The following is a 16,972-nucleotide window of genomic DNA, read 5'->3' as shown; positions in this document are numbered from 1 at the left end:
AAAACCCATTTATCTACAAAATTTATTTATGTACATAAATTCACTCTACATTCATGTAGTTTTAAAGAAAGTAAAACTATATTAAGGGACAATGTCCACCAAGAGAGAAATCAATTAGCAGGATGTCCTTACAGAATGAAGGAAGCTGTACATGTGGACGAGATGAAAAACAGGACAACACCCATCGTACATTAAGTACACGTGTTCACTGAGGGACGGAGTCTACGTGTTCACTGAGGGACGGAGTCTTTCTTGCCTTCTTGCTTCCATGTTGTTTTAATGTCTCAGCGAATATGTACTGCCTTTATAATAAAGGTAAAACCACCCACACACGCGAAGCAAAGCAAAGCACGATGCAGAAAGGCACAACCAAAGTACTGCCTAAGGCCTGACACCACCTCAAGCAGCCCATAAAGTCTGTACCAGTGGGGACTTCCCTGGCAGTCCAGTGGTTGAGACTTCGCCTTCCAATGCAGGGGGTACAAGTTCCATCCCTGGGGAGCTGGGATCCCACATGCCGAGACCAAAACAGAACAGAAGCAATATTTTAACAAATTCAATAAAAAATTTTTTAAAAAAAGGTTATATCAGAGAAAGAAAAGGGTACAGCAGCTGCCCATTTGGGGGCAGGAGGGAGTAGGAACAAAAGGATCCCAGAACAAAGGGATTACCTAGATTACTTGTGACCTTGAAGGTCCTTTTACACCGGGGCAAATGGCAGCATCCAAATGCCTGGATTTTCTTTAGAACTACTTAAAAAGACAAGGAAGTTCGGGGGCTGAGGATTGGGGTCAGAAGTAGAGGAGAGATTTTAAACATACTGTGACTGTGCTAACTAAAACTTCTGAAAACTAGTCAAGCACAGCCAATTTCAAATGAGTTCCTTTATTTGTATAAAGCCACAAACAGAACAGCCTAGGACAGAGGACTAAGCTCTTTCTGGTTGGTTTTTTTTCCCACGTTGGTGTCAGCAGACCACCACTCAGGCCTTACCCTCCTTTTGAGGGGACCCACCCGGACTGTCAAGGAACACCTACTTTCAAAACCTTCTAAAAAACCAGTGGCCAAAGAAAGTGTTGAAAAGTTCCTGGGAGGAAGACTAGTTTCCCAGGTAAAGTCGCGGGAGCAGAAGACATATGGTGTTCAGGGGCTGGAAGGCACAGCAACAGTGTCAGCTTTCCTGAAATTAATCGGTATTTGAACACAATTCCAATCACAATCCAGCAGAGTAAGTGAAACAATTCTGAAAAGAACACAGTTTGAGGAATTACACTACCTGATTTTGAGACTCACTATAAAGCTTCGGTAATCAAGATGGTGCTGTGTTACGTAGACACAGATCAATGGGACAGGAGAGTCCGCAAATAGACCCATGTAAACATTACTACTTGATTTGTGACAAAGGTGTAAGTAATTCAATGGAAAGGGACAGCAGTCTTTTCAACAAACAGTTGGACATCCATAGGCAAAAAAAACCCAAAAAACCCTCCAACCTCACACCTTATACAAATACTAACTGATAATAGACCGTAGATGAACATAGATTTAAACTTTAAAACTTTTAGAAGTAATCACGTGAGACATGGCCAAGAATTCTTAGACATAACACCAAAAGCAAGATCCATAGAAAAAAATTTTGATACACTGGACTTCTCCGGAAAGACACTGTTAAGAGAATAAACAGACATGCTACAGATTGGGAGAAAATATTTGCAAATCACCTATTGACAAAGGACTTATATCAAACATATAAAGAGCTCTCCAAACTTGACAGAAAAACTAAACAAAAAAACCCCAAATACTTGAACAGACACTTCATAGAGAGTATAGGGATGGCAAATAAATACATAAAAAGATGTGTGACTGTGAGCTATTAGATAGCTGCAAATTAAAACCACTATCCACCTACCAGGATGACTAAAGTGAAAAATGCTGACACTCGAGTGCTGGCGAGGATGAAGATCAATGGGGGAGTGGGAGAGGGCACGGGCACCTGGGAAGTAGGTGGCAGGTTCTTACGAAGCATACCTCACACAACAACTCTACACCATCCTCTAGAGAAATGAAAACTCATGTTCACACAAAAACCTGAACACGGGTATTTATAATGGCTTCATTTGTAACTGCCCAAAACTGGAGACAACCCAGGTGTCCCTCCGTGGAACAGAATGGAAGCAGCAATAAAAAGCAACTACTGATTAGGTTACATGCTGTATGATTCCATTTTCTCGACATCTGCAAAATGACAAACCTGTACGGGATGGGGAGCATGGCCATGGTGGAGACACAACCAGCACAGCGTGAGGGGAGGTTCTGGGTCCTGACTGGGGCAGTGGTTACGCAGACCTACACCTGTGCTGAAACTCAGAGCCATTCACCCCAAAGGCAAAAGAAAAACAATGAAAGAAAAGCAAAGGAAAAAAACACCTGGAGGGCAGGGAGAATAAGAAATGATTTACTGACTCTTTAAACAAGCACTGCCTCGGGATATGGGTTCAGATCTTTAAACATTCAGGAAAAGAGAACTGAGAGAGCATAAAAGATATACAGGTCTGAGTCTTTTTGCCTCAGGACCTTTGTTCGGGTGGTCTTGTACACAAATGTGTGCATCAGAGCTCCTGTTCTTTGAGGAGAGAGGGAGTCAAAAACGTCAAAAAGCCAGGAAAATGGGAGGTCAGACACACCCTTTGCTCCAGTAAACTCACATACATAAATAAGGTGTGCTACTTCATAAGCTACGTTTAAATTCAGACCGATTGAGCTTCCCTGGTGGCGCAGTGGTTGAGCATCCGCCTGCCGATGCAGGGGACGCGGGTTCGTGCCCCGGTCAGGGAAGATCCCACACGCCGTTGGAGCAGCTGGGTCCGTGAGCCATGGCTGCTGAGCCCGCGTGTCCGGAGCCTGTGCTCCGCAGCGGGAGAGGCCCGCGTACCGCAAAAAAAAAAAAAATCAGACCGATTCCCAAAGAGTTCCAACTGTTCCACGCAAGCTACTGGAAAACGGAGAAAATGGGGGGAGAAAAGACAAACAATAAACAAGTGGAAGGCTGACCATGATGGAGGAATAGAAAGCAAAATAATCAAAATCACAATTACCTCTGGTTTAAGCACGCTCTCCTTGAATTCTCACAAAATATCTGTTACTCATCTTAACAGGACCATCTTACATATACCTTTAAGTGTGAGGGGGACCAGAGGACGATTTCCCATTGCAGGGGACCACCCAACACTGCCTGCTGCCCGTCCCCATGGCGTCAGCTGCTGCGGACAACTAGGCTGCCACTAGCTAATTATCATCCAACCATCTTCGTCCTCTGCCAGATAGTAGTAAGACTCTTAAATACAGGACAAAAGTCACTGCTCTCTTTGTGCCAGCGAGCTTTCTGGAGTTATAACTACAACCTTATACTGAGTTAGGTAGGCTGTTACACACATGAATGTGGTATTTTAAGGACTTTTTAATGTAACTGTATAATGAAATATGCCAACATTTAAAAGATCTGTATAACTCTGTGAATCAGTATTTTCCAAATGACCAATGAATGGTATTAGAAATGCTCCATTCAAAGTACAAGACAACCCAATAAATTTTAATGTAACAGAGCACAGTAAGTTAATCATAGGGTTTCAAACTGCATGCTGTAATCAACCTTAAGAAGCTACCAAATTTTGATGTAGTATGAAAGAATTGCCACAGTTGCCTGAAAAGGCTATACCTCTGTAAGACTGGGTTTGCTTTATATTTCCAGTAAAATTTACATTGCAACTGACAGCACCAGATATGAGAATCCAGCTGTCTTCTATCAAGCCAGATAATAAAGAAATCTGCAAAATGTATGAACAATGCCATTCCTCATTAAATTTTTGTTTTAGAAAATATTTCCTATAAAAAGCATGTTAAATGTGGGAATCCCCTGGCGGTCCAGTGGTTAGGACTCAGTGTTTTCACTGCTGGGGACACGGGTTCAATCTCTGGTTGGGAAACTAAGATCCTGCAAGCTGCACAGCGTGGTCCAAAAAAACCCCAAAACAAGCAGTATGTTAAATGTGTTACTATGTACTGGTTTATTATTTTTAAATGAATAACTAAGACTGTTTTAATTTCTAATTTGGCAAATAATGATAGCTATAACCCACCTACCCAGAAGCTCTTTGGGGTTCTCACCAATTTTAAAACTGTCCCAGGATACTGACAACAAGAAGTGTAATAGGGACTTCCCTGGTGGTGCAGTGGTTAAGAATCCTCCTGCCAATGCAGGGGACATGGGCTCGATCCCTGGTCCGGGAAGATCCCACATGCCGTGGGGCAACTAAGCCCACGTGCCATAACTACTGAGCCCACGTGCCTCAAGGAAAGATCCTGTGTGCCGCAACTAAGACCTGATGCAGCCAAAAATAAAATTTTTCTAGAAAAAATAAATAATAAACACAAATAAAATGCATGGTGACTACTAACATTTTCCCACAAAGACTTATAGAAGGGCAGGTGCAAATCTAACCCTTTATAATGGTTACCAAAGTAGGTAAAATTAAGATTATTTGGCATTGAACATGGTGGCATGTTCCAGTCCTACTGAAACTAAAATATAAAAATGCAATGCGTTCAATTATCTGGTAGAAACTGCTGTTCAAGGTGTAGAGAATAGAATGCTCCCTGGCCTCAAAGTCTAAAGGGGAGAAGAGCAAAGAAACACAGTTCATTACAATCCATGCACATGGGCAGGAATCAGAGAGGGGCCTCTATTTTCATCTACCCAAAGGCCTTACCTCTGCCATTTTCACCTCAAATCCCCCAGAACTCAAATCCTAACCACCCGCTCCGGCCACTGCCAGTACTACTCAGGAGCCTTCCTGCTCCCCTGCCCCCAGACATAATTGCTCTCCCTCACTTCCAGAGCCCTCTCTCTGCACCTCTCGCAGCATTCATCGCTTTCTATCCTGCATTAATTACATGTTCACCTGACCCATCTATATCCTGCTGACTCTCCCTCTGCAAAGACACCTATCACCTCTTCATCTCTGTAAACCACCCCCCAGCCCAGGGCCTGAAGCAGCGATCTGAGGCGAAGGGCCAAGTATGCGCTGTGCTGAGCCAGTTTGGGGAACCGTCTTCCCAGGTTTTTACAGAAGAAAATGCCTGGTTTTCTGTTATTCTGAACAATCCTCTCCAAGGCGGTCTTCTAGAAAGGCAAAGCTAAACCCAGTTCACAGGCTGGGTCTGGAGCAGCAACTGGCCGCTAGAACTTTCTGTGATGATGGAGAAGGTCTACAGCTGCGCTGCCCAATACGGAAGCCACGAGCCACAGGTGGCTATGGAGCCCCTGAAATAGCGCTAGTGAGACGTAGGACCTGAGGGTTTACTTAATTTTACTTAAATCACTTCAAGCCCCCAGAGACATGGTTTCTTGGCCCGTGGAGTAGGGGGTAGAATAGTCGCTTTCTGCTCTAAAACAAAATTATGTGACCAAGAGCTCTCTGATAACATACCCAAAATGAAACCAGTATTTTAAGAACAAAGGGCCTTAAAAAGTATAGGACTTTTAACTTCATCAAAATAGAAATTCCAAATAATAGCCTCTGATTCCCAAGGAAATACTGGCTATAACAGAAAACTCGCAGATTTGTAGTACTAATTTTCCCTCTTCCCCGCAGCCCTCAAGGTAATTAATGACCAACTTGAGAATAATTCTGAAGACTTTTGACAGCTCCCAGGGACCATGCCTGTAACATCACAATCCCCACGACCTGGGCATCCTGCAGGAGCCCACAACCATCACAGCCACCACCAGGACCGCCTGTCCTTACCGTGTGCGAATCTGTGTGGCTGGCCACCGCACATCTTGAAGCTGAACTAGTCACCTCTACGGATCATTTGCATTCTGGGTCGTCCCCCCTACTAGGATGCCCAAGAGTTACCTCACTTATTTGCATCTTCTCTAGACTCCCCAAATGTACTGGCTTGAAGGTCTCAATTTCGCCAACCCAGCGATGAATGCATTAGCAGTTTGTTAAAGTTGTATGTATGAATCTATCTCATGTTTTAAAACTCACTGTCAGGGAAAGAGGCCCAGAAGGAAGATATTCTGTGTGTGCCACAGAAACACCACCACGCAACTAGCTGGAAGTCAGTGAAGCGAGGAGACTGGCTGGCCTCTTAGGACCTCATTTCTTTCAACCCCTGCCCAGCTGAGCAATCCCGGGCTCTGGCACCTCCGACCCTGTTTTCCTTCCACCTTGTGGAAGCTGCTGTCTTAAGAAAGAAACAGATGATTCAGGCGACAGGGAGGAGAGGAATGCAGCTGGTCAGGACTTCAAGACACAGCAGGGGTACAGTCAGGTTGGTGCCATCTGTGTGGCTTGGAGGAGCCTCAGTTTGCTCATGTGCAGATGCAGGGTCATGAGGGTGAGGTGACAGGAGGACCTGAGTGGACAAGGTGCCTTGAGGTCTGACCCTGTAGCTCCACAGAACTTGGCCCTCTGAAATGCAGTATGCTTTCGCCCTGAGCCCTGGCAGACAAGGCTCAAGCCTTCTCAAGTTTAAATCTCTCCATATGCCCAGAGCCCTGAATGGTTTGCTTTAGGGATGATTCATTTCAGCTTAGGATCACATTACTGAATACCTGATTCTCAAAGAAGGGAGGCATCTACCTTTAAAAACACATCTATTTTGCTTCTGCCACCATATTCCACTTGCTGAAGTATAAGGTGGCCCCGGCTGATTTCGGCAGTGAGCTACTTTCTATATTCAAAGCATGTGGTGAGCCACACAAAAATCTTCAGACTGAGGAGCCCAACTGCAGCTTTGCCACTTGGGGTGGTGAGATAAGAAACGCGGGAGAAGGCAGCAGTTTAAATTAAAAAGCAGTAACAGGGCTTCCCTGGTGGCGCAGTGGTTGAGAGTCCGCCTGCTGATGCAGGGGACACGGGTTCGTGCCCCGGTCCGGGAAGATCCCACATGCCGCGGAGTGGCTGGGCCCGTGAGCCATGGCCGCTGAGCCTGCGCGTCTGGAGCCTGTGCTCCGCAGCGGGAGAGGCCACAGCAGTGAGAGGCCCGCGTACCGGAAAAAAAAAAGCAGTAACAACGTCTTCATGACAAATAGTGTCCACTGACTATGATGAGACGCAAATTTCTGTGAAGCCACATGGCTTGGGTTCAAATCCCACCACTGCCACCAACCCTGGGTAGGTTATTTAACTTGCTCAGCGCCTTGTTTCACTCAGCTATAAAATGGAGATGATGCTGCATCTACTTCAGAGTTGTGGTAAGGAGCCAATGAGTTGATACAGACACAGCCCTCACGTCCAGGGGCCTGGCCCAGGGAGGGGTAGCTGTCAAGCTCTCCCAGCCTCTATGCAGCTCTCTAAGGTTCAAGGCCAGTTTACTGGACACCCACCTACTGCTTCTTACGCACCTTCTTGGATCATTATTAGTTTTGTTGGCTGCTGAACAAATCACCACAAACTTACTGGCTTAAACACCACACACTTATTCTTTTATAGTTTTGGAGGTCACAAGTCCAAAATGGGCCTCACTGGGCGAAAATCAGTGTGTCAGCAGGGCTGGCTCCTTCTGGAGGTTCGAGGGGAAAATCTGCTTCCTGGCCTTTTCCAGCTTCATCTTCAATGCCAGCAATGGCCTTCTCACATCACGCCACTCCAACCTCCCTCTTTCACGGGTTAAGGACCCTGTGATTACACTGGGTCCACCTGAGTAACACTGCATAATCTCCCCGTCTAGGGATCCTGAACTTAATCGCACCTGCCAAGTTCCCTGCCAGGTAAGTAACATAGTCACGGCTTCCAAGGGATTAGGACAGACATCTCTGTGGACCATTGCTCTGGGGACCACAGATCCTCTCCCTCTAGATCCCAAGCCCATGATGCTGTTCTACACCTCCTGCCTCTGAGCACACCACCCCTCCCTCTTTTCAAACTTAGCTGTGTCCCCTCCTCTGTGAAGCCTCCGATGACCCACCCCCTTCCCCACCGTAGGTCAGTACCCACCCCCCCCATCACAGTCCTCCCTGGCACATGTTTACCAAGAGCCTTCACTCACGTGCTGGGGGCAGCCAGCCCTGTACCTGCCTGTCGGGAGGGTTTGCATAAATGTCTATCTCGTGAGCAGAAGCCCTGCACCAGGCTCTGCGAGTGCACAGCAAGTACAGCTCTGCTGCCACAAGGGTACAGTGGAGTCAGAAGCAAGCCATGAGGCCTGGTGCTCGGGGACATCCAGATGAGAACGCAGGGGGCGGGGGTGGCAAAGCCCAAGGTGCCTGCACACAGCCTGCAAGCAGGTGCCCTCTTCGGACCTGACCGAAACAGAGCAAGCGGGGAGACTTTGCAGCAACCTGACTTCCTGCAACACCCTAGCCTGGGCCAGTGGGTGCGCTGTCAAACTGGAGTGTGGTGTCACGTGTCCCGGGACCCCATTACAGTTTGTAAGAGTTTAGGGTTAGCTGGTTAACTGCAACCCAAGTCAATAGGACCCAGAACCCATTTCTTTCAACGAAACATAATTTAGATGTTAGTTTATAGGATAGAGTTGGAGCTGTTTATGGATACATTTTGGAAAACTGCTGGAAGATGGCTCCCAATCTCAGGGGTATACCTCCGCAGCACTGGACTCACTTGCATATTAGTAAAACGAACATCGAAATGACTTGGATAAACATTCTCTATGAGGAGCAGGGATGCCATCCATCCAAGCAGGAAGCGAGATTATTTGTTTCTTTAAAAAGTAGTGTGCAAATAAGGTTTAATACGGGGAATTGATATTTCACACAAAACTGTTCAGTTACCATGGTGGAATGACAAAGTTACAAGTGCAATAGCACGTCCCCTTGTATTAATGGCCTATACACGCTTGCAATGAACATGTACAGTTTCTGCAAATCCTCCCTGCGTGTTTGTTCTAAGCAATAACTGTTGAAATGTGACTTTAATAACAACCTGGGGCTTGCATTGTGTATGTGTATTTCATTTCATTTCTTAAACAATTTGTTTACACTGCATGTCTACAAAATACAGAAAGAAATTGTCCACAACAGACTGGAAATTAAAAAAAAAAACAAAACTGGTTCTTCACCACAAATAACCGAAGAAAGCCTGCTCTGTAGCGTTTGCCCAGGAACTATTTATTCACTCATTTTAATTTAGCTTTTCCAGGACACACTGTATCTTTCCAACATCCAATGTGACACTAATGCTACCAGAAACACCCTCTAGCTAAGGATCCAACCAGACTGTTTCGGTGAACTCTGGCCACTAACACTCTCTGCCCTGTCGGACATGTGCTGTACCTGCTTGTCCAATGTGATGGCCACTGGTCACGGGTGGCGACTGAATACTTGAAACGTGGCTAGTCAGTTAAGGAATGTGATTGCCACCATGTGGCTGGTGGCTACCTTACTGCACACTGCAGGTTAAACCCTTAAGCATCCTCCTACCCCACATGTCTTCTCCTCTGCCCCCATAAGAATACGAGCTGGCATTCTCAAGCAATCCAGGTCTCAGTAGGAAAAGAGACTCAGTTTGTCCTCATGGGTAGCAGCAGGAGACCTGGAGTGCTTTAGAGAATGAAGGAGTCCTCTGGCTAGCACAGGCAGGATATCACACAGATCAGAAGCCGCCGCTTGGCCACCACTGGGAGCTGGGTTAGGGTTCGAGCTCAGCAACCTCACTCCACCAGCTACTTCTTTGGACTTTCTGCAGGTCAGGCATTCCAGCCCCTATCTGTTCTCCCTCTTGTCCTTAACAAGCTAAAGACAGAAGAGGAAAAGGCTGAGACTCTTGGGAGGGTATTCTTCCGTGCCCATCTATGATGGTTATAAAACAGCAATAGGGATTGAGGAATGTTTTTAACCAATTCACACACACTTTGTTTGACTGAATAATTTCTCCTCCTAGCTGACATAAACTACCAACTCTAAGAATCAAGCACTTCAAGATTACCTACCCATCAACTACACTTCAATTAAAAAAAAATTACCTGCCCCACATTATTTACAAGGAGGAGTTGGACTCTCTAACCATGCAAACAGGCTAAGGAGCATTACATGTCCTTACTTGAAAACAGCAATTGCACAGGGTCAATTAAGGGCCTTGAAATGTAATTTATTCCCCAAAGTCATATTGACAAAATGCACTTGCAACTCCAGGTGAGTAAGGTTAGTTTTCTCAGCCTATACCCTAGAGAAAAGCCCCCTCAACTCTTTCTGAAAGTACCATGGGGGGGGGGGGGCAGGAGGGAGCCAAGAAGTCAGATCACTACCCAGACACTGGTGGCCACACCCTGGGTGTGATCACACTCTGCATTACAGGTCACCCCAACAATCTCATACAGCCCCTTTCCAAAGCAGAGGCCAGCTCAACAACTTATTGCAAGAGCTAGACCTTCCTCTGGTCAATATTCTGGGGGCTGGTACCTCATACAGGACACTGCCCTCCCAGTATCAGGATGTCAGGGAAACCAATTAGTCACTAGCATGGAATCAGAACCCAGGGAGGGCCTGGGTTTCGAATATTCTATGCCAGGCAGGAAAATCACGTGGAACTGTTGTGGTCACAGAAGGGAACCTCCTGCTCTTTATCCTGCAGATTCTCAAATGACCTAAAAAGAAGGGAGGACCACCACCTTGAGACTCTGATACAGTACTCACATTTGTTAAGATAAACCCCAGGTTGAGCAGATGACGTGGGCTCCTTGGAAGGACACCTGGGCATCTCTGAGAATATTAACAGCTGTGCCCACACAACAGTGGTCCCAGCCGAGCTGGTGACAACACAGCACGTGCTCAGCCCAGCGAGGGCCCAGCCGCACAGTCAATGAGCCCTCCGGTCTCGTCACCCCCTGGAGTGCTCTGCTCTGCCCAACACCAAAGACAGTGACACTACTCCCTAAGGCGTGCCCCACCGAGGCCCCTCCGCCTCCCTACTCCCTGGTTCTTGCTAGCTCACACTAGTGTCATCATTAAGTTCTGGAAGCATTCACTCTAGTCCGGGTCAGTGTATTTCCCTACACAACAAACTTTCTAACTACCTCCATGTCCAACTTCCAAGTTTAAATCACCAATGCTCAGAAGTAGGCCTGCTTCTCTTCAAGAGAATTTCAACACATCTGACTTCTCATTGGCCAAGCCATGTGTTAAGTTACTACCAAAATGGCATAACTTGACTTTCTTGCCTACGCAAGACACTTAAAAATCCTGCTTCCTCCAACTTGCCTAAGTCCAAATTAGTTCAGAACAAGAAGTTTCTGAAGCAGGTGACATTTGAACATTTAACCGTCACAGTACATGTCAAGAAATACCTTGTTACAACTCGGTCCCCAGAGTAAAATTCCTTTGCCTTGGAAATCAAGTAGAAGTACCCAGGCTACATACTACCCATGCAAAAAACCAGAAACAGTAACAAATTTTAAAATACTCAATAGAAAACTTCAATAAGGTCCATCAATACCCTTGTCTGGAAAAGGAGATTTTCCTTGCAAAAGGATCAAAAATGCCACTTCAAGCAACTTACGTTAAAGGCAATAAAACTGAATTAGCAGCTATCAAAGCAATATTGGTTTATGGCTTTGGCATTCTCTTTCACACACCACCCTGCCAGCCAGCCATCTCCTGTACTACTGTTTTGCCTTAAAATTGCTGTTTCCTGAATGAGTGTCTCCCACAAACACATTTAACAAAAAAGGAACATAAGATGGGTATCTTCAGATGGACAAACAGTCCAGCGGTGAGGAAGATGAGTACAGAAGAGCAACCTCACAAGTAGCTCATGGGGCAAGACATGGCTCTTATGCAAGGCAAGTGGCTGAGACCACCAGAAAAGTTTAGGGAAAAGGTGGCATCTGAATCACTTTCCTGGGGTCTCTTGTCCTGTCTGCATTCAAGGAGAAGGAGACACTACCTGTGCAAGTACAGGGCCCAAAAGCCAGAGTTGCACGTCATGCAGTGCAAGTGTGTGTGCACTCAGAGCCTGAAGCACAAAGCAGGCTGACTGAGGATCCTGAGAGCAGAGGCTGGGCTGTGCGACTACCCATCTACCTGCATGAGGAAGGCAGCACACCTGAGTCCTTCTAATAAGCAGGGCAGTGAAAAGACAGCTGTGTGGGGTCCAGGAAGAGTGGAAGCAGAGACCAGTAAGAAGGCTACTGCAAAATTCCAGCATGAGGCAACAGGGGCCGCCTGGTTTAGGGTGGTGGATGGAAAACCGAAAGGGCTTTTGGTAACAGGATGTGGGATTTAGAGACAAGAATTCAGGGCCGACTCCCAAAGTCTGGAGGTTCGTGTAACCTGGCTTCCCTGCTACAACCTGATTGGCAACCTCATCAAATTCATTACTAGATGCTCTAACACTAGTGCAAGAGCAAGAATACTCTCATCACGAAGGCCACTGAGCTAACCAGGCTTCGGCAGCAGTGTAACAACGCACCAAATCCACTATCCACTCCTCTATCATCCACTACATTTTTCTTAAAATATTATAGCATTAACGTTATATAGCTATTTAGGCACATCAAGCCTAGGATTTCATAAACAATGCTGCTTAGATTGAGGCTGGTCAGTTTTCTTCCCAATCCAAGTCAGGATATAATTACCGTAGAACCAGGAAAGTCAACTTGCCCCACCTGTGTGCGCCATGCTTGATTAACCTGTGCCCATCCCTGCCTCAGGTGTAACCCTTTTACCATCACAACACCATGAGTGAACACTGATGCCCCTATCTCTGTGCCCAGCACTTCACACATGCTTTGTGTTTCCACCCTCACAACATCCTTGCAGGATACGACAGACCTCCTTTTCAAGGATGCAGAAACTGAGGCACTGAGAGCTTAAGCAATGTGCATGAGGTCACACAACAATTAAACGGTGAAGTCCACGTTCAGACTCAGGCCTGGCGCTAAGCCTGTATTCTCTGACCACACTGCCCCACCGTGAGTTAACTCAGTGGCTTCTTTCCTCCTTTCCACAAAACTGATCCCCCCCACCCCACCCCCCAAAAAACAAGATGAAGGTATACACTTTTTTTCCAATATGTGCTGTTAACAATCTTTTGTTTACAGATAATCAAAATCAGCAGCCTGGAAGAATCAGGAGGGCGGATGCCTTCTGGAAAGTAACTTCCAGTCCCATCAAAACCTGACAGGCTCACATCAGTCAGATGTTTCTAAGTTTGGCCTAATTTCTTCTATGTGTCTCTATCTTTTCTGGGTTCTCCAAGTTGATGCTCACTTTGTAGAGTTCTTTTACCAACCAAAGCTAATGTGAGAGGAAAATCAATATTCTCATATTATTTGATTTTTGTCTTGTTACAGCGCTATTTGAAAAACAAACATGTTTTAGATATAATAAAATGCCCAAGTGTAGTTTATTTGGGCACACGTGTACAAGAGAACTCACTTTCCACTCCCAAACCTGCTTTAGCAGAAAAGTAACTTGAAACTCCATCTACCCACACAAGTTGGAAAGAAAAAGAAATCCACCACTGCTTCCCCCCAAACAAAAACCACAGAAGTCAGTGATCAATTCTTTTCAGAAACTGCAGACAACTCATTGATTTGCTCCCAGCTTGGTGTCCTGATAGCAGTGGTCTGAGTGTTGTACAAAAGTCAACCAAAACTGTCTGTGCCCATTAGTCTCAAAGATTACACTCTGAAACAGAGACTGCTCACACGGGCGGCAGAACCACACCAAGGAACAAACATCAAGGTATTGACGTTTGTGCCAGCCCGCCTATGCAGAAGCCAGGCCTTGGGAAAACTTCCTGTTGATTTGGAGGGGGGCGTAACAAACCAGATTATCACCTCTCAAGTACCCGAGAGGGCAGAGGCCACTGCAGGTCCCTCCTGCAGCCCCTCGGCCTGCGCTGCCTCTGAGTTAGAGAGTGAATAAACTGTGGAGCACATTTATTCCTGGCCAGGCCGACAAAGGCCACCACCTCCATGGTGCTTTTTGCCTCCCAACCTGAAAACCTGCACGGGCCTCACAGGAAGGAAGCATGTGGTCTCAACCCCACTGAACTGCCACCATACCCCACGCCCCCCCCCAATCTTTTCCCTCTCTGCCCTTCACCCTTCATAACTTTCCTAACGGCTCAAAACAAGACATTTTTAATATAACTGATCCTGAGCACTGTTATTCTCCAGCAGATGTGCAAGGGCTGTGCAGGGATCAGTCAAAAGCAAATGTGACCCCTATAAAGCAGAGCAGGAGAGCAAACTAACACCGGACCCGTCGGTAGGAAAAAACCGCCAACCAAACCAGTCTCCCCGGCTCCTTCGAAACTGCCCTGCCCAGGAGGGGCGGGCAAATGCTCCGCATCCACAAAGCTTCCCTTCCTCAAGCTGATCAGAGGGAGCCCTGACAGCTTCCAGCTGCTGAGTCCACAGGAACCAAGGCGAACACCAAGCAGGCGAGAGTCACTCACAGAGCCTGGCAGACGAGGCCACGCAGAGCTGATGGTCACTAAATCCCACCCTTCTCGCTTTTTAATAGGAAGGATTTTCACACTTGCTGGTCCTAAACTACAATGTATAAACCTAACGCCACATTTTCGGAGTGGGAAGGCTAAGAAAGGCTGAAAGAGACTGCCTAAGACATGGGCAGCTCTCTAAACTGCACACCTGCGGCTGCTCACAGGGTGCTGACGACCGTAAGCCCTACAAAGACAAGGTACCTCTGGATAATGAACCTGAGGCCCACTCAGAAGAAGACTGAAGTTTACGGAATCAGCAATAATAAACTACAACCTTTACCATTCAGTTTGAGACGCCAGTAAATTTGCAGATTACTGATTTTACGGGCGACTTTTCCAACGAAAACTTGGATATGAGAACAAAACTCCTTGAGGAAAAAAAAAGTAGTCTTGAAAGCACGCATGACTTCTGAAAACTCTTCCTCCACTCAACACTCTCTAGTCTTATAGAAAAGCCCTTGAAACTTGTGGACACGACTATTTCCCCTGACACCCAGTTCTGTACCAGAAATACACTATGCACTGGGGCCCATGCTGATCAGCTCTCACCTGTGTTCAAAACGCTTAAAAAGTGCTAAGACAACATAAGTGGGACACGGATATGCTAACACTAGTGGATTTTTGTCTCGACTGGGGGATAACTTGAAAAGGAAATTGAAAAGCAATCCCTTTTTACGAGGCATTAAAAGGAATATACATAATTCTCTCAGCAATGTATTCCTTCAGCTAATTGTTTAATGACACGTGACAAAAACTCGACGAAGTTATTGCCTTTCTGGGGCCAAGTGAGACGGACAGCCTGGTCCTTGGCATGGACTGGGTTCTCCTGACCCCATTACTGGCCACTGAAGTACCAGCGGGAAGTGCCTTCCACAGGCATCTCCACCACTTCGCCTTTTGCCACCTTGCAGGCCATTTTTTTCAGAGCACATCCAACTGTTGGCAGTACGTTACTCACAGGGGAGTACCAGTCATGGTAAGAGTTCCCACCAACCAGGATGTAGCACCCCACACGTGCAGCCACCCCACAGGACAAATGCTGCTTCACCTGAGCTTCCTTAGCACCCCCATTCATTTCCACACCCCAAGATCTCTGGCTAAAAGCAAAACAAGAACAGAACATTCAATGTCCCGTTCATTCAGGGGCACTCTTTTGACTCCTGCCTGTCCGTCCCCCTCGAAATAGGTAAGGACTCTTTTAAGACTCCTTAGACTTTGCCCTTTTAAGTACTTGGGGCCACGAGAAATAAAAGATGCCTTCCAACTACCAAGTCCTCTTGAGGTAGGTAAGCCCAAGACCCTTCCGCGCTCAGTGCCTCTGCATCAAACCTCTATTACCATGGCCTTATATCTCAAAGCAGGATACCCTGGAAAACTGCTGGCACATGGGCAGAAAATTAAGTTACCTCTGGAGTCAGGGTGGATTTAGAGATAGGTAGTCGTGGGGCGGGGTGGGGGGGGGAGGGCGGCGGCTTTCACGTAGTTTCAAACACACACCTGGCCGGAGGCTGACTGCACCGCACACAGCCAAACTCCCCGAAATACAGCTAACTCAGAAACGAAGAGCGCCTGACTCCGGACTCTGGGCCCGTCCAAAGGCTGAGAACATCTGCGCCCCTTGCAGGTGTTTCCAAATGAAGCCCGACGCCAGCAAGTGCTGTTATGGAACGATCTCGGGGTCCGCTTCGAAGCCCCGGTGGGCTCTGCCGGGGAGCGCGCGGGAGCAGGTGCGGGCGAGCCCCGAGCCCAAGGAGGTCTCCGGTTCCCCGACTTTACCGGCCAGAGCCAGGACCCCGCGACGTCCGAACGGGGAGACGGTCCCCGGAGCCCGGCTCCCCAACCCGGGCGCGCAGCGGCCGCCAGCAGTCCGCAAACGCCCGCATCCCTCCCGCCGGAGCGCTCTAATTTACAACTCCGGGCTCCGGGCGCTTTGTGCCGACGAGGCCGCCCGTGTCCCGCGGGCCGGACAATGCGCCGGGCGGGGGACCACCGGCCGCCCCCAGCCCGCGGGCCCGGCATGACTGTGCAGCCTCGCCCGGCCCGGGCCGGCCGAGTCGGGCCGGCCAGGCCGAGGCCCGCGGCCGCCCGGGGCCTGGTTAAAGATGGCGAGCCCCTCGCGTGGCTCCCGCGGCTCCCCCCGGCCACAATGGAAGGCGCCCCCCGGCCCCGCCGCGGCCGGCCCCCGGGCCTCACCTTCCATCTCCATGTCCTCGGGCTCGCTCAGCTGCTGCTCGCCCGCTTTCTGCTGCTGCTGCTGCTGCTGGTGGTTCATGTCGGCCGCGGCCTGGGCCTCGCCTGCGGCCGGGGGCCGGGGCTGCGGGCGGGCGGCGGCGGCGAGCCGGGGCGGCGGCGGCGGCGGCGGCGGCGGGGCGGCCTCCTCCTCCTCCCGCGCGTCGTCGGCGGCGGCGGCCCCGGGGCGGCCCGCGGCGGGCGGCGGCGGCAGGGAGACGCGCACGTACTTGCTCGCGATTCGCCCAATCTCGGCGCCGAGGCGGGCG

The 16,972-nt window shown here is 48.2% G+C and overlaps 1 protein-coding gene across 1 annotated transcript in view; it reads right to left on the bottom strand.

Moving 5' to 3' along the window:
- The window catches only part of USP7 (ubiquitin specific peptidase 7), a 56,335-nt gene extending 39,545 nt beyond the window's left edge, over positions 1 to 16,790 (bottom strand). The window contains exon 1 of the mRNA XM_082857890.1: positions 16,668 to 16,790. Coding sequence (XP_082714016.1) covers positions 16,668 to 16,746 — 79 coding nt within the window. The 5' untranslated portion in view covers positions 16,747 to 16,790. The remainder of the gene's footprint in view (positions 1 to 16,667) is intronic.
- Between the last annotated feature and the right edge of the window lie 182 nt (positions 16,791 to 16,972).

Source organism: Leucopleurus acutus (assembly GCF_964270905.1).
Source record: "Leucopleurus acutus genome assembly, chromosome: 16".
In the NCBI taxonomy this organism is placed as follows: Eukaryota; Metazoa; Chordata; class Mammalia; order Artiodactyla; family Delphinidae; genus Leucopleurus; species Leucopleurus acutus.
This window is presented reverse-complemented; position numbering and strand designations above follow the sequence as displayed.